At 46.5% G+C, this 17500-nt stretch overlaps 1 protein-coding gene across 3 annotated transcripts in view; it reads left to right on the top strand.

The window, feature by feature from the left end:
* znf385a (zinc finger protein 385A) overlaps positions 1-17500 on the top strand; it is a 91613-nt gene that overhangs the window by 59009 nt on the left and 15104 nt on the right. For all 3 annotated transcript variants that reach the window (XM_084068059.1, XM_084068060.1, XM_084068061.1), the window contains 2 exons: positions 3183-3293; positions 11238-11403. In XM_084068059.1, coding sequence (XP_083924185.1) covers positions 3183-3293; positions 11238-11403 — 277 coding nt within the window. The remainder of the gene's footprint in view (positions 1-3182; positions 3294-11237; positions 11404-17500) is intronic.

Below are 17500 nucleotides of genomic sequence, written 5' to 3' on the forward strand. Positions count from 1 at the left end.
TCTAGCTGGTCACAGTCAAGCTTCTGGATTACACACACCCTCTCCCAGAGCATGTTTGGACACTGCTCTGTGTTAACAGACAGCATTAAGGCATTAAAGGCATTAAAGACCCTGGCTGAACTGTTGACTGCTGGCCCCCTGAGTGGCTGCTAGAATCGATGGTCTGTGCGGCTTACTTTCACCTGCCAGGGTCCCCATCACATTCAAACAAGCCGTACTCTGATTACATCACAACGTTCTGCTCTTATTTCATGAGGGGAAGGGTTTGGATGACATTTAGCCTCAGAGACCATGTTGAATAGGCTCTTAAAAAGCCTTGTTGGCTGCCCCACACTGTTTGTAACTGTGGAGTTTACAGACTGGGTCATGCAGCGGACCCACACCCACAACGCTGGGCTGGGTGCATGGGGAGGAATCCTATGACTCAGAATACAGCACAGTGTTACTGTACTCTCATTAACCACATTAACCCTGGCATCCCTGTTTTGTGGATTATTAAAAATAAATAATAAGTAGGCCTAATAATAATACATTCAAAAGTGTAATTATTTTTGGTGAAAATGATGAAAAATAGCCAATCTATTTAGATTGGTATAGCAAGTATGATACATGTTTTTTGAAAGATTTGGGAAAATGACTACCTGTGATGATATGCCCAAAATAGGGATGCCAGGTTGAACGTTGTTAAACTGTTAAACGGCTCTGATCAAAGTCAGGGCAGCCATACAGCCAACACACAACCATGCAGCCAATTACATGGTTGTAAACTGTAGCGCTTGTGTGCCAGACTTTTAGTATGTGGATTCTCACGTGAGAAACAAGGGTTCAAAATGAGACACAGTTACTGTCAATTAATGAAGGTTGTTCTACATGTTCGAGTGACATCGTTATGTGGTACTGGGCCATTCGCAGGACTCAGCCCCGGCTATTCCAGAGTTATTAGGTAGTTATCATCCACTAGCATTGTCGCTTTAATATCCGTTCCTCACCGCGAGAGCAATGGAGCCAGCTCTATAATGAGGTGAAGGGAAGAGAGAAGGACGGAGCACACTGCAAATATCCTGAGTGTAGTTAGTTTAACTCTCGGAGTGTAAGCACCCAATTTTACTCTCCAGGAGTTAAACGAACACTCTGATTTTGCAGAGCAGGAGTCGTGGGAGTTGGAGAGCGCAGAGGAGAGCCAAGAGATAAAAATGTGCGATGTGAGGATGTCCGGCCCAGACCTTCCTCCTGCCCTCTCTCACCCTCTCTCTCTCTTCCTCTCTTCCTCTTCCTCGCTCTCTCGTCCAGATGGTGTGTGTCTGCACTGTCCTGCCACTGGGCTGACTCGTCTCTCTCTTTTTTTCCTTCTCTGTTTACCCTGTTTCCTTGGGGTTGCCGAGTAACAAGCCCCGTGCAGATTTTGAAATTGTTTTTGTTTGACTTTGTGTGAATATTCATTTCAGCCTCTCCCGTCTCTCCCTCTTGGGGCCAAGATCTCAAGCTGCTCCTCTGTTAGACGAGGCTATTGCTTTGGGTGCGTGCAAAAAGCTCGGTGATTAGGCAAATTAAAATTAGTGACAACAAGCCAAATTGTCTCATTTATGCTCTGTCGGGGTCTTAACATCAGCGTGGTTGAAAACTGAACGCTCTCTGGAATGCTCTGTTATTGCCTTTTGAATTCAGAGGACATTAGCGGAATTGGCCCTGAGCTTCCATTCCTTCCATAAGCGAGAGTATACAGAACACAAACAATCAAAATATCAGGCCTTGCCCTTGGCTCAGCAAGTTCCTGTTGGTGTCACGTTAACTTTTATTTGGGCCTGGTTAAGCCGCCCGCCAACTCTTGTAATGAGCACACAAGGCAAGAGTGCCAGACAATTGTCTTTGGTGAAAATCCACGGCCAGCCATGGACTCCATGGATAAAGCTAATCTCAATTAACCATGATCGCCAGATATATTCTGCTTCAGACATAGCTGGAGTGGCGTGGCGGGGGCCTAGTTCGGACCAGTGTGGGCTGGATTTCCTGGGTCTTTGTGTCTGGGACAGTGTTTAAATGAAGAGGTTTAGCCACTGACACACTGGTGAGCCACTAATGCTAGCCAGTTAAATTTATACGATGTGCTTAACATCCCCCCCCCCCCCCCCCCCCCAGTGATGGACATCCCAGCTGAAACAATTAGCACGGGGAAAACACGAACCTATTGTAACAACCTGGTCGGGGGGTCACACGTCTCTGTTTAATAGGATAGATGCAATGCCTGTCGTCCCCGTTATAGCAACACACTATAAACACTGTTGGCGACTGGCTGCCGAACAGACCCCCCCCCCCTCCACACACACACACACACACACACACACACACACGTACATCTATTAAATTACAGGCCCTTCATTGGTTGCAGGTTTAAACGTTGCAACCTTTGTTTAACCACTTAAACCCTATATACTTTATTGACCGGTGTCTCCCCCAGAGGTCTATACCAGGATCCTGATCCTTTTCCCCATCTACTCCAAATCTCTCTCACCAAAAATAATGTTCTACAACCGGTCTATTTGTTTCACAGAATGTTCACCTTATTAATGACATCGTGCCCATATCAGGGACACGATGGTTCAAGTGGTTAACCTTTAGACACAAAACACCTGCTGGGTGTGTTGGTGCACCAGCGCAGCAGTGTGCTCACGGTCCACTGGGACAAAGTGTGTTTGTCCCATTGGACCTCTAGTGGTATATAGAGCAAACTTCATCAAACTTTTTCGTGTCAAGGAATATGTATTTGGCTGCGGACTCCCATCTGAAAGGTTTTGTGCCAGGGACCCACAGAAGAGAAGATTTGTGTAAAAAATAAAAAACACAAATCAAACAAAAAAAAACTATATTCAAAAGTCTCCAAACATTTTCGATATTGTTTTTTAAAAATATCAAATGTAAAAATAGCAAATGTAAATGCTTGCAGCGCGGCACGAAGTGTATAATGATTGTGATGCTATGTCAACTATACCATTTCTGAGTACCCCCTGGGGACCCCCCTGGAATCCCCCCTATGGTATAGAGGGCATGTTATGTTCATGTCACTTCCCTGCATCAACGTGATGGAATGGCCCACTTGCTCCTCGCACTGGGACTGTGGGAGTTCAACAATGGCTGTACAACATGAATCATTTCTAACACATCCCCTGTCTCTTTCATTATGTCAGATGGACCCTGTGCAAAAGGCGGTGATCAACCACACCTTTGGCGTTCCGCTGGTCAAAACCAAGCGACCGATCATCTCCTGTAACGTCTGCCAGATCCGCTTCAACTCGGAGGTAAAGTAAATGGATTACTGCACAAATAAACATTTGCTAACTGAACTGCTATCCATCCATCCATATGTCTCTTTTTATGTCTCCCTCCATCTATTCAGCTGTTGCTGTGGCTTTACAGTGTGTAGTATACAGACACACACACAGTGCATACAGTATATCCCGTAGGAATGTGTTTAGGAGGGGGACCCCTCCAAGCCTGTTTGCTGTTGTGCACTCTTTCCGGACAGGGCTATTGACACTGCGGACATGTCTGGTCCATTTGTTTAGGCTGCATTTTGGCAGCTGAGACCCCCGTTGGAATTCAGCATATTTAGAGAGAGGGAGAAAAGTGAAGAGTTTGTCAACGCAATAAAAAGCTCTGCAGCAGCAAGCGGGGCCTCGAGTGCCACTGGCGAGGCTGAGAGCGTGAAATGGGATTTTTACACCACATTTTCAAAGGGATTTTTCTTTTGGGCCATCAGTGCTGAAAGAAACCCACTTTGATTAAGATCTTGGGAGTGTATGGAAAGTTAATTAGATAGAAGAATACCGTGACGTGCAAATCTCCACAGACTTAACTGCAGCAAGTTTGCCCTCATCTTGCTTTTCTATAATTTGACCCATCCATTTCAACAGCAACAGTTTTGTCTGGTTGTCCAATGTCCACATACCAGAGTTCATATCTCCAAATTCTTAATGGGACTTTAATCGCACACCCCCCGACAATTTTTGTACATGACTAATGATGTATGAAAGAAAAACAGAAATCATATGGAAGTATTTTCTGTGCCGTGTTGCTAATCCGCTCTCCGGCTTTTTTAGATCCCTCATGCTTAAATTATACCCTGTTGTACGATGGTGTTGTCGTGCACCAAAAATAGCTACGAGCACACGTTGCGATATCTGCTATTTGGGCACACAACGCCATGGTACGATGAAGGCTTTAAGCCAGTGGTTCTCAAAGTGGGGTCCAGGGACCCTCAGGGTTCCTTGAGGGGGTTCCAAATGGACCCTTACAGGTCTGTAAGTCTGAGAGTTATGGGGGGGGCGGGCCTTGAAATAAAAAAAACTGTTTGAGAACCACTGCTTTAAGCCGAAAGGAATGGGGAAAAACACAATATCAACGTAAAATAGTAATTCTAGCGCATAGTGTATAATTTGGCCGTGAAAGGTCCATATTCTGCGGTTGCCAGACTTCAGAGGCGAGGCAGCCGTCCACCCAGCAGCAGGGAGTGGACCTGTGCTATATATACACACACATAGTAGGCCTACAATCAAGGCTTCCATGTGGTTTGGTGCAGCGACAGGCTGTAATCTTCAGTCTACACGCTGCACAGCTCTCTTCAGATGCCGCAGGAAACATTTGGCCAGGGATGTTTATACTATTACATATTTTGGGATACCTAGCTATCAAACAGTGGCCTGCTAAGTAATGATACGGTTGGACAATGTTATAGTATTGCGATGGTTAATAATATTTCAGGTTTGTTTTCTAAGTTAGAGCCATTGCTCAAAGAACTCGGTTGGTCTGGAGGCAGCCGACAGGAAAGGACTAGGTGTTCAGGACCTCAAATACAATCCAGAACACTTTTTGACATTGTATTTGGCTTAATATATAAATAAACATGCAAGATAAAATGTCTATGACACATAAAAGCATAAGGGAGAAGATGAAGAACAGTGTTTATAGCCCAGTATACGTAAAGCCTAATTTATACATTGTGCTGCGCACCGTAAATAGCAGATCTACGAGCTCTGTCACGCTGTGAGGCGTTGTGAGCGTGTAGATCTGCTATTTTCGGTGTGAGACATGATGCGGGCTAACACTTCACCATTTTGCCCTTCAGCCCTGCATGGTACCCTTACACCACGTTGAACACATATAGTAAACATGCTGATTACAATGCATGCCAGCCAATTACGGAGGGAGCACTTTACCTCTCAGGGTATCATCCCTTAACCCAGGCAGCTGTCCGGCTTTGAAATTAACCTAACCCTCTACATCTATCACCTGGCACATAGACCACTATTTGTAGGTGTGTGTGTGTGTGTGTGTGTGTGTGTGTGTGTGTGTGTGTGTGTGTGTGTGTGTGTGTGTGTGTGTGTGTGTGTGTGTGTGTGTGTGTGTGTGTGTGTGTGTGTGTGTGGCTGTGGGTGTGTTGGTGGTGGTTGGCATACGCAATATGGGCACATGCAAATAAATGTTGGATGATGTTTACAGCAGCAGCACCTCCTGCCTCCAGCCTGTAGGCTGCTCCTGACAGTCAGAACACACACACAAACACACAAACGGTGCACACACACACACACACATACCCAGGCAGTGGGATGTTCGCCGGCATACAGGAATGCACCTCCTCTCGGCTGTCACTGTCACTGCCACATTAAAGAAAAACGACACACACGCGCACGCACACACACACGTGCGCGCATGCACACACACACACTCACACTCACACACACACACACACACACACACACACACACACACACACACACACACACACACACACACACACACACACACACATACACTCGCTCTCTCACATGCACTGCAGCAAATGTCTCAGAAATGTCTCTGCACTCTCCCAGTAAAGCTAGGTTGGAGGAAGACTGTCCTTTCACCACAGAAATGACGTCCCTCCCAGACTCTGTCCTGCTTTGCATAACGTCAACTCAGGATGAATCTTTCATGGCTGAAAAATACAGTGGATTACACTCTGAATAATAGCTGGGCGTTCTGAGCCTAACCTCATTTTTCCACTTCGTTTTCTTCCCCCCCGACACGGGACATCGTTTTCCTGTGACACTGACGTTTAACCGTCTTTATCTATCATCTGCATCATGTTGATTGGGTGCAAAGGAAAGCAATGATTCCAGGCCATATCATGATCAATGTATATCTCTCCTCAAAAGACCCAGCCATCCCTCCAGTCATTTCACGCGTCGTTGTGCCTTTATGCATTCTGTCCAATTTCTTTGTTTCTCTTTTTTCCCCTCTCTCTCTCTCTCTCTCTCTCCCTTTCAGCCCCATGCAGTCTCTCCCCCAGCCTCTCTGTTCCTCGTCTGTCCCTATCTCTCTCCCTAGCACCGCATTATTTACAGTGTGAAAAGCCTCAAATTGGCTGCCACTGCTTATTATAAGATGCATTCGTCAAGGGCAAGGATTAGACCCTGGCTCTGACAGCCCCGCTGCATCTTGGGAAAGAGGGAAAAAGGAGACGGGGGGCGGCTGGGGGATAGGATGTGGGATGTGTGCACCCCCCCTACACACACACACACACACACACACACACACACACACACACACACACACACACACACACACACACACACACACACACACACACACACCCCTTGTGTCTCTGCGTCCAATGGTGGAGGGAAGTGCGCAGGGGGAGACTCTGTAGAATAACCTTGGTGGCGTGCTGCATTAGTGACATCATAGGCTCTATCTCGCTGCATTGGCCCACGCCAGTGCTGCTCCTGCTGCTGCAACACCGAGTGCATATACTAACCCCCCATACACACACACACACACACACACACACACACACACACACACACACACACACACACACACACACACACACACACACACACACACACACACACACACACCCTCTTCCATGCTTCTTCGTGCTATACTCCCCCATTCATTCATTCACTCACTCCTCTCCCCTGCTTGCTCTTTTTTCTCTTCTTTTTTTTTTGTCCTCCTCTCACTGTCATCCTCCCCTTCTCTTCTCCTATTTCTCTCTCCCTACTCTGTCACTCTCTATCGCTTTCTCCCCATGTCCCTCTCCTCTCCTCTCCTCCCTCTCTCCCTCCCTCCCTCCCCGGGGTCTCATCTGGGAGCTGCAGCTGTGTTGCACTGCAGCTGGGCGGTTGCTCCTCGGAGTGAGCGTCATGCAGGGGATATGCCACAGCTTCTCTATACAGTACCTGCATGGAATTAGTTTTCAGTTTTTTATTTGTTTTTTATTTTGTTTGGATAGTAGAGAGAGAGAGAGAGAGAGAGAGAGAGAGAGAGAGAGGAAACTGATGGCATAGAAAGGGAGGCATGCAGCTCAGGTCTCTTCCCCGGTCAGTTAGGGGCGTAATCCTATACCTGGAATTTTTCATCCTTCCCACTTCTGCTTTTCTAATCATTCCAGTTGTCAACTTTCAGTATTGTGTTTCTTGCCTCGAAGGTCCCTGTCCTCTGTTTCCTCTGCCCGTATTCTACATAATATGCCCCCCCCCCACCCCAGGTGTAACACTGAGGTCATACACCCCAGGGGCCTAGAACCTCCAGTCCAGTCCACCTGGCAGCTTTGCTGCTGATTCCCCCAGGCTTGACAGTGAAGGTTATTTTGAAAGCCTCCGTGGCCAGTTCGCCTTCCACGTCCGTCCGTCCCCCCCCCCCCCCCCCCCCGTCCTCCACCCCGGATCTGCAGGCTTTAGCCCGGCAGCTCCTTAAGACCATGCAGTCGGGAGTGCAGTTGCAGGGCAAGCCGTTCCATCCAGACCCCGGTGTCTGTCATCACCAATTATATATGCCCCGTGGCTTAAACACTGCAGGGGCAGCCGCTGCTATACTGGGCCTTGTTTTCACTGTGCCAGGGCACGTATGCCTCTAGCATGTCATCTCAGGCATGCGCTCAGAGCACGCATGCTCATGCAGACATCCCCCAACCATTATACTGCCCATGTCCTGGCCCTGTCCGGCCATTTTATCCCCAGGCCTTAGCCCCCTGGGTAGTGTGATGCCCTTGGTGCCACTCAACGTCCGCGGGCCTTTCAGCACCTATGGCAGCTGTCAGCAGCCGTCCACGAGACCACCTACGGCAGTGTCTCCCAAGCAATGTGGCACAAGCCCACCACTTAATAATCCTCTTCTTCATCGTCATCGTCCATCCACTGGATGCAAATGTTTTGACTTGGCCACGTGCACGTGAGCCCCACACATGGCTGGCAGACCGGCCAGACGGGCTGTAGGCAGTCTGTTTCCAAGCTGCTACCTGATCCACTTTTAAGTGCTGCACTTCGGTTTTAAGCGTGTGTTTCAGTGAAGGGTGTGCATTTATCTTTGTGGGGACCAAAAGCATAGTAAAACCAGACATCTAGCTTGTGAGGATATTGTTCTGGTCCCCATGAGTAAAGGGGTCATTTTTTTTATGGTTAAGAAATTTCGTTTTACGATTACGTTTCAGGTTGGGGTAGATTAGACATTTTAGTGGTTAGGTGAGGGTAAGGGATAGGGATTTTTACGCTTAGGTTGGGTCAGCATGTTAAACGTGGCATTTTTCATAAAATAAAACTGTTATGATGTCCCCTCAAAGATAAAAAAGTGTGTGTGTTTTGGAGTTTCACAGTGACCCAGATGATGAGCTAGCTAGACCATCGGCGACAGTTTGCTTCACCAAGTTCCCATCTCATCCACCATTCTGTTCCAGTCACACAGATGACCTCCCTACCTAACGCACGCACACGCACACACACACACACACACACACACACACACACACACACACACACACACACACACACTCGCTCAGAGACAACCGTGATGTCCCCGTGGTCCAATGATGGATGACTCACCTCTGTTGTTTACCTCCAGAGTAAACACATTAGCAAGGAGCTACTTTTTCAACAGGGGATTACTCTCACTAGCCTCTGTAATGGATCTGCACACATTGTTTTTCTCTGCTGGAATGCTGGACATTTAGTGCCTGAAAACCTTCAGCCACAAAGACTATACCTTCATCTGTCTGCTATCTCATCCTTGATATATTACAGATACCGCTGTCGACTGCCCAGTAGCGTGTATATTTAGAGTCCGGTCACTCCATAAGCAAGCAATTAAGTCTGGGTTTTGTCCAAGGGCCATCTGACCCTCTCCCAGCAGCTGGGGCCGATCACAGAAATTTGTGTTGTAAGAGCCCACGAATGCCAACAACCCATTGATGTTGCACAGCCTACTGTATTGTGTGTGTGTGTGTGTGTGTGTGTGTGTGTGTGTGTGTGTGTGTGTGTGTGTGTGTGTGTGTGTGTGTGTGTGTGTGTGTGTGTGTGTGTGTGTGTGTGTGTGTGTGCGCGTGTGTGTGCGTGTGCGTGCGCTTCCATGCATGAATTCCTGCATAGTACAGTACAGTACATTTATATACTGTGTGTGTGGCGGGGATAAGACGGGTGGGGGGTGGGGGTGCTTTAGGGGCCTATAGGCAGACAGTATGGCATCCCACTGACCCCATGTTCAACTCCACTCAGAATGTCTGTCAACATGGTTGTCGTAATGAAAATGGCTGGAACCTAGAGAAAACTAGGTGTGTGTGTGTGTGTGTGTGTGTGTGTGTGTGTGTGTGTGTGTGTGTGTGTGTGTGTGTGTGTGTGTGTGTGTGTGTGTGTGTGTGTGTGTGTGTGTGTGTGTGTGTGTGTGTGTGTGTGTGTGTGTGTGTGTGGTGGGGGGGGGGGGTGGTGTCTACAGACGGTGCACTTCAAAACTTTGACTGGACCTGACAGATGCCATAAACCTAACTGACTAACGTATAGACTACTTCCCCAGTAGGTGATACTCCACTGACGAACACTTAGATATACTGTAAGATGACAGAGGCGGCTTCAAGTCCCAAGGTTATCATTAATTATCTTCATGATCCCAGAGGAGCAATTTGTAGTACAGCCAGCAGTAACCACATAACCATCAGACAGACAGTAATACATGGACAATACTAAATGATTTCAATAAAATCACATTAAATTATTTAAAAAGCAGCACGGACAAATGAATTCTTGAGTCCTTGGGTCCTGCATCGTGGCAGATTGTGCAGCCAGACAGGCTCATTAGACAGGATTGAATGGGCCTGACCTTGTACATATGGGAAAGGCTGTTGAAGGTTGTGCAAGCAATTTTGCTGCTCACCTTTAATCCATTAAGACCAGGAATGCATCTGTGTCATTTTAAGATTTCTTTGGCTATTCAGAAATAGCAGGTATACAAGCTACCAGCTTTTATGTCTGAGCTGTGTAAGCCCGCCACACACAGCTTGTAGATGCAAATGTTTGTATATGCAGTATATATGTTTTAAAGCGAACATTTTTAACTCCGATCTGTGCTTCTGAGGGTCCCTGGAACGGCATATTTTGAGATGGGGGTCCGCGGCCAAATTTATATCATTTTGTGAGTCCTTGACATGGAAAAGTTGGAGCACCACTAATAGTATATGTACCCGTACCAGCTGACAAAGGTGAATGTGACGACTGATTCAATAAAACAAGATTCTTTCATGAAGGTCTTGTGAACACTAACCCTAGCGTACCCTATTCCGGGGGAAACATTTGGCAAAAATAGTCGATCTACAAGCTCCCAACATGGATTGCCTATTTGCACTGAAGATATTAGTGTAGAGTGAAAACAGGTAAGGGCCCTTGGGGATCCCCGTCAACTAAGTATAGGGTTTAAGTGGTGAAAACTTTGAAAGCTTGTAATAAAAGTACATGCACTGATGGATGGGCTTTTCCTCATACGGCATCCACATGAGGCCCAAAGGTCAGCTCCATTACAAGATATTTGTATTGCTGCACAACCTCAACAGCCTGGTCATTCATCGCCACAGGACACTTGACCATAGGATTCTCAGAAAATCTAGTCTAGGCAGTGCCCAAGGTTTTATCGTCCCGTGGTGTTTCCATTACCACACTGGACTGCATCATTGTATCCCCATGCTGCAACGCAGCTATCTATCACCTGTAAGCCTGCCTGCAGTCGGTGCCCTCAAGTCTCCAGTGGACTGTATATTGAATAACATGCTGACAATGACATGCAGGCAGGCAGGCAGGCAGGCATGCGTGCGTGCGTGCGTGCGCGCGCGCGCGTGTTTGCGTGCGCAAGTCTTGCCATTGAGTCAAAAGCAGCATGCAATGTTTTATTCACATGTTGATATTACAGTTCACTTACTCTCTTTCGTCTGTGTCTCCTCCCAGAGTCAGGCAGAAGCGCACTACAAAGGCAACCGACATGCCAGGAGAGTGAAAGGCATCGAGACCTCTAAGACTCGCCCCCAGGAGGGGGACAAGCCTCCGACCGTACCCCCAACCTCCTCCCCATCTCCCCCCGGGGCCCCCCTCGACAGCGACCCCAGCAAACCAGGTGAGAGAACAGTATTTAAACTCCCTAAGACCACAATCAAGGATAGACAAGAATGGATGAAGTAATCCTGTGGAGTTACGTTATTGATTCCCATGGGCGTGTTGAGGGAATAATAATTGCACACAGCATTGCTGGAGTGTCAGTTATGAGCAAGAAATGAGCTGGATAAAGGGGAAAGTGGGGAAATTGGGGAAAGAGCTACCCCCCACAATATGAAGAAATAACTCACAGTCATAATCCGATTTAATGAGATTTAAGCAGTCCCACCTGTCCTGAGTACTAATTAGAGTCAGAGCTACACAGTGACTGCACACCCGTTGGTCATCCAGCTCATAGCTGTAGAAACCTAGATACCTCATTGGCCGCTGCAGTTCATTGGAGCGACCTGTATCGGTGGGCCGCCATTTTTGGGAAGGCACCCTGCCCACAGATATAGAAACCTAGATACCTCATTGGCCTCTGCAGTTCATTGGAGCGACATGCTTGGTATGGTGGCCACCATATTTCTGGGGGGAACGGGCACTGGCCAATCACAGCGTGTTGACTACTGGCCAACCACAGCGCGTCTTTTCCAGGACTTGTCAGAATCTAGTCGTCCCGCCCCCACCTGCGTCTGATTGGCCTACTGAACGCCCCCTTCTGTGACGCACACGGAAATTTCCAGCTGCCCTGAAGCGGAAGTGCGTCCGCCATACATACTGTACACTTCCTTTATATGTCTATGACCCTGCCACCCAAAGTGACTGCTGGCCAATCACAGCGCGTTTTGTCAGAATGTAGTTGTATAAAAATGTTATATTTGAATACAACTAGATTCTGCCAAGCCCCGGAAAAGACACGCTGTGATTGGCCAGTAGTCACCTTGAAAGGCAGTTTGCCTTCCCAAAAATGGCGCCCACAGATATAGATGCCCCAGAGTTGGAGGAGGCGTCTACCTTTTATATGTCTATGATCGAGCTGATGCACAGAGGATAAATCAGCCATCAATACACAGGCAGGGAAGAGCCTCTTCCCGGTGCCAAATATTGGTGTATTTACCATCGACTATAAAAAACGTAACAGTGACGTCACCCATTGGTTTCTACAGACCCGTTTTGAAGCGTTTTGAACTTCCTGTCCCGAAAAGCAACCGGAAAACGAATGCTATTGGCCGGAACTGCAGCGAGGGCAGGTCTTCACTCAGTAGAGCCAGTAGAATTTAATGAATGGGACCATCATTTACAAAAACTCATATCATGGTAATTGAAAGCAGACTTTAAACGAGCGACTGAAAGCATAAAGTATTTATGACAATGATTAAGTGTAAAGTGGAGTGGTAATTGCTCTGCAGCCAGCAGGGGGGGAAATAGCGACACCTGCTTGGCCGTTAATGAGAACTGCAGGGAATTTGGCACTTCTTTATGGGCTTCATTTTTAAACTCAACTGTATATGTTCATCTTGTTTGACTGTGAGGCATTAAATGGTACCTAAGGTGTACACTTTGAATGAAGTCTCTGCCACAGACTTCACACGTGTAGGGTCTCTCCGGCTGGTATTTACTGCCCACAAGGTTATACCTGAGGCATGATTACAGTTTCTGTAATCACCAGAAATAAAGATATTGGGTTCAAAATCCTGCTGTCTTCTGCTACTGAGCACTGTCACACACATGTCTCACAACAGGCCCTGGAAGATGTTGTCCTTTCTGGTTAGTCCTCTCCTCTTGATGTTTAGTGTTGATCGCTTGATGCACAGTTCTGTTTGTGGCGTGCACATGGGGTGATTTTTTGGGTGAACTATCTTTTTAACAACTGGTCCATCTCTATAATAGGTTTCTTATAGCCATTAGCCAACACATGGACTCCACAGCTCAGAGACTCTTTCAGCTGTGTGTGTGTGGACTCACGCATATGTAAATAATTGTTGGAGAAATATTTGGAGAAAAATGAAACAGTTCCTCTTAATAATTCACACATGGCTGAATAAGAGCCTCCAGTTAATCATATAAATGACTATTGTGGAATGAAATGAAATGGCCAAGTCCCATGTAAAAATGGTACGTTCATTCAAAATGTCAGTAGTCCTGAACCCATTACATTTTTAATAGGTAGGTAGTCTTGTATGAACCTAACCTTGGGATCAGCCTGTTTTAAGTTGTAAATCTAGCATGCGTTAGTAGTTGTTGGCATTTTTTTAAGTGAAAACAGGTGACCATCAGCTGGAAGGAAGCAGGTTGAGGTTGGAAACAGGTTGACTATAAACCTCTGGATTCTGTTGTCATGTCACATCGAGGCTTAGATGTTCCAACTCATAGCCAAAGATTTCTGAATAATTTCAGAATAGAAACAAAAACTATGTAAAATAGTTGTATTATTCCTTCAAGTGACTCAAATGATTGATTCTGTTTAATCTTAAGTCAAAAGTGTCTGTAACACTTGTGCTCCTCAGCTTACTCAAATGTCAGCACTCTCATAATTCTAATACTGCAGTGGCTGAAACTGGGATGGAATATTGTACGGGCCTAAATCTAGGGCGAGGGGTTTCTCCTTCTTTGAGTTCAGAAAGAGGTAATGCAAACATTTAATACACGCCCGTCAAAAGAACTACGTAACACTATAGAAGAATATATTCGCTGATGTGAAAACCAGAAGCCAGATGTGTTTGCTGCCATGACTGACAGGTTGACTTAAGTATAGGCATCAAGATTCCTCCAGAAATGACAGTGGGTTGCTCCATCCAAACCACAGCAATGCTTTGTTCACTCCAAACAATGCAACACTGGTTTTAGCCTTCACCATTGTTTAGCCTTCGCCACATTTAGCCTTCACCACGTTTAGCCCTCACCACGTTTAGCCTGTGAGCAGGTGACTTGGCATGACACCATGGTCGTTTTATGGCCATCTTCACAAGGCATCCCCTGTGTGTGTGTGTGTGTGTGTGTGTGTGTGTGTGTGTGTGTGTGTGTGTGTGTGTGTGTGTGTGTGTGTGTGTGTGTGTGTGTGTGTGTGTGTGTGTGTGTGTGTGTGTGTGTGTGTGTGTGTGTGTGTGTGTGTGTGCGCACGCGCCTATAGTGATGCAACCTCTTGGGAATAATAATGCCATTTGTCACAAAGTTAAAACTAAATTTATAAAAGCAACTTGTGGCTTGAGCCACAAGGCTGCAAACCTCATGCGTGCGGGAAACAGCTTGGGAAAAATTGATGGTCCTCCTTTTTTCAAAGAGATTGACTGGAACCTACTGTAAGTCGCCGTCTAATAGGACAGAGACAGCACAGCTTGAAGTCAGAGACCGACTCAAATAACAGGTTATCTTGTTATTTGTCATGATCATGATTCTTCTCCCTCTACACCTCTCTCTCTCTTTCTCTCTTTCTCTCTGTCTCTCTCTCTCTCTCTCTCTCTCTCTCTCTCTCTCTCTCTCTCTCTCTCTCTCTCTCTCTCTCTCTCTCTCTCTCTCTCTCTCTCTCTCTCTCTCTCTCTCTCTCTCACATCTATCCCATTTTAAACTACTTTGAGACTGGGCATTCTGTGTTTTTGTCCTCTTTTCCCTGCCCGGAACTTTCCATTCCCTCAGTGCCACCATGCAGTCTGTCCCTGGTTCAGTCACTGAAGGGAATGAATACATGAATGAATCAACCAACCACGTGTTGTTGACATTTACCTTGTGTACTTGTACAACGGTTTCCGTTTAGCAGTCTACCTTGATGTCAGGAAAGCCACAGGGCATACACAAAGGCAAATGCAATTTAACAAAAGATAAAACTCCAATGACAAAAAAAGGCCAACATACTGGGTCAGTGTCAAAGCAAAAAAAAAAAAAAAAACGAAACCTTGGCATTTCAATGTGTGTGTGTGTCTCCTAAGTTCAAGCTCTAAATCACGCCCTTGTCGTCTTTGGTGGTTTTCTCCTGCCGACCCCATAGTTGTAAAAGGCCAGCCCGTACGTCTCTCTCCCTCATGGGGGATGTGAGGCCAGCTCCAGAGAGAAGTCCAAGAGCGTAGAGGAGCCAACATAAGCCTGCCATGGTCTAAATCTGAAACCAGCAACATGTGAAAGAATGCTTTTTTCCATCCAAGCAGCTTTCTCGTGACCCTGGAACCTTCTTGCTTCCTGGTTTGAATCCTTGCTTGTTTGCTTGTGTGTGTATATTATATGCATTGTGTGTGTGATTGCGTAGAATGCGTACTGTAAGTCTGTTTATTTGCAGTGAGTGTGTGTGTGCGTGCGTGGTGGGGGTACAGTATGTGACTGTGTGTGTATATACAGTAGCTACATACAGTATGTGTGGTAGCAGAGTAACTCACAGCCTCAGCCTGATGACCTAAAAGTCTTAATATCTCCCCGTGCATGTGTCCCATCACAGTGCACTCGGTGTGATCCTTCTCCAGTGTGCTCCATGGCCATGGACAGGGCTGTGGGAGCAGCCAGCTGTATTGTGGGCCCCAGCTGGGAGCCTGGCGTCTGGACGCTGGGGGTTTGGCTGGGAGCTTAACATGGCTCATAAATACACTGGGGGCCTGACTGTAGAGCTGATAAAAACACATACTGTACGAGTGGCGTGCACTGACGTACTGTGTACGTGAAAAAAATAACACGTGCACTGTTGATGCACACCTACACAAACAAACACTCATTATGTCCGCACTGGCACACATGAACACAAACACACACAAACACAGATTATGTCCAAGCAAATACACATGGACACAAACACACACCAAACACAGATTATAGCCACACACACATGAACACAAACACACAAATACACATTATGGGCCACACAAGCACACATAAACACACACACACACACACACACACACACACACACACACACACACACACACACACACACACACACACACACACACACACACATGATGCCCAGACTCAGAGACGCACACACACACAATCACACGTGCACAGAGAGAGATGTTCATGGGTGTTCGTCGTACGACATGGATAATAGCAGATTTACGAGCAAAAAAAATGTCGCATTGCGATGACTTGAGCTGGTAGATATGTGTTTTTTTTTGTGCGGGACACTGTTGTACACCTATGAATAACTAGAACCCTGTAAATAAGGTGCGATGTTTAGTGTTGATAGCTTGATGCACGGGTTCTGTCACGTGGACATCACTTTTGTTGACTTGGTTTAAGGGCTTATAGCACAAGTTCATATTCCATCAGGAGGAGATGTGATCCTCAGACCATTACTGATACATTCCCACTTCCTTATCATTCACTGGCTGCTTCATACTTCATATCCTGTGAAAATATGCAGCACATCCTGCCAACAATGATTTCAACAAACGGGGAGTGGGGGAGGGGCGAGTCTGTTATGGGCCGAAATAGAGCAACAGTCAAATATATATATACTGTACATATTGCTTTAAAAGTGTACGTACTGTATACAGTTATTAACGTTTTAACTATATAACTATTTAACTTGTAACTTAGAGAGTGTACAAAAGTGGGTCCATTTGGTTACATTTGTGCAGTCTCAGATTTAAATGAACACTGAGAATTTATGTAGGTGTGGGGGGGCTGTGGGTCGACCCATTGAGACCACGTACCATGTCAATTCTGATAGAATTGTGGTTTGTTCTTCCTTCCTTTTTTATTTTCACTTTGGTAGTACCTTTGGTGGACAATGATATTGTTCTTTTTCGTATGTATTTATGTATTTGTCTCCTTTTCTCTTTGTGTGTGGTATGTATATTGTTACGTCATGTGATCGGTGTGCCTGGATGGGGGGGGGGGGGGCGTGGGAGGAACGGAAGTCGGGGAGGGATGGGTGAAAATATTTGGTTGTAATTGTCCTACAACGATTGGAAAAATAACAAAACAAAGTGAACGTAAACACTGAGGAGACAAGTGCTGTTGAGGCTGTGAGTGGAGGGATGACGGACAGAAAGGGCTGTGGTGCGCGGTCTCCCCATGTGGAAGGCCTGTGGCTTTTGGGGGATTTGGCCGGGAGGAGCTGAGGGTTTGGCCGGGCCTCTGAGATCAGGAGAGAAGGGTCAGCTGTTTGCTTCAGAGACTCTTATCCTTCCCTCCCTCCTTCTCCTTCTCCCTGACACTCCCACTCTAATGGAGGGTCACATTAAACCCACCCT

Source organism: Gymnoscopelus microlampas, assembly GCF_963454915.1.
Source record: "Gymnoscopelus microlampas genome assembly, chromosome: 10".
NCBI lineage: Eukaryota > Metazoa > Chordata > Actinopteri > Myctophiformes > Myctophidae > Gymnoscopelus > Gymnoscopelus microlampas.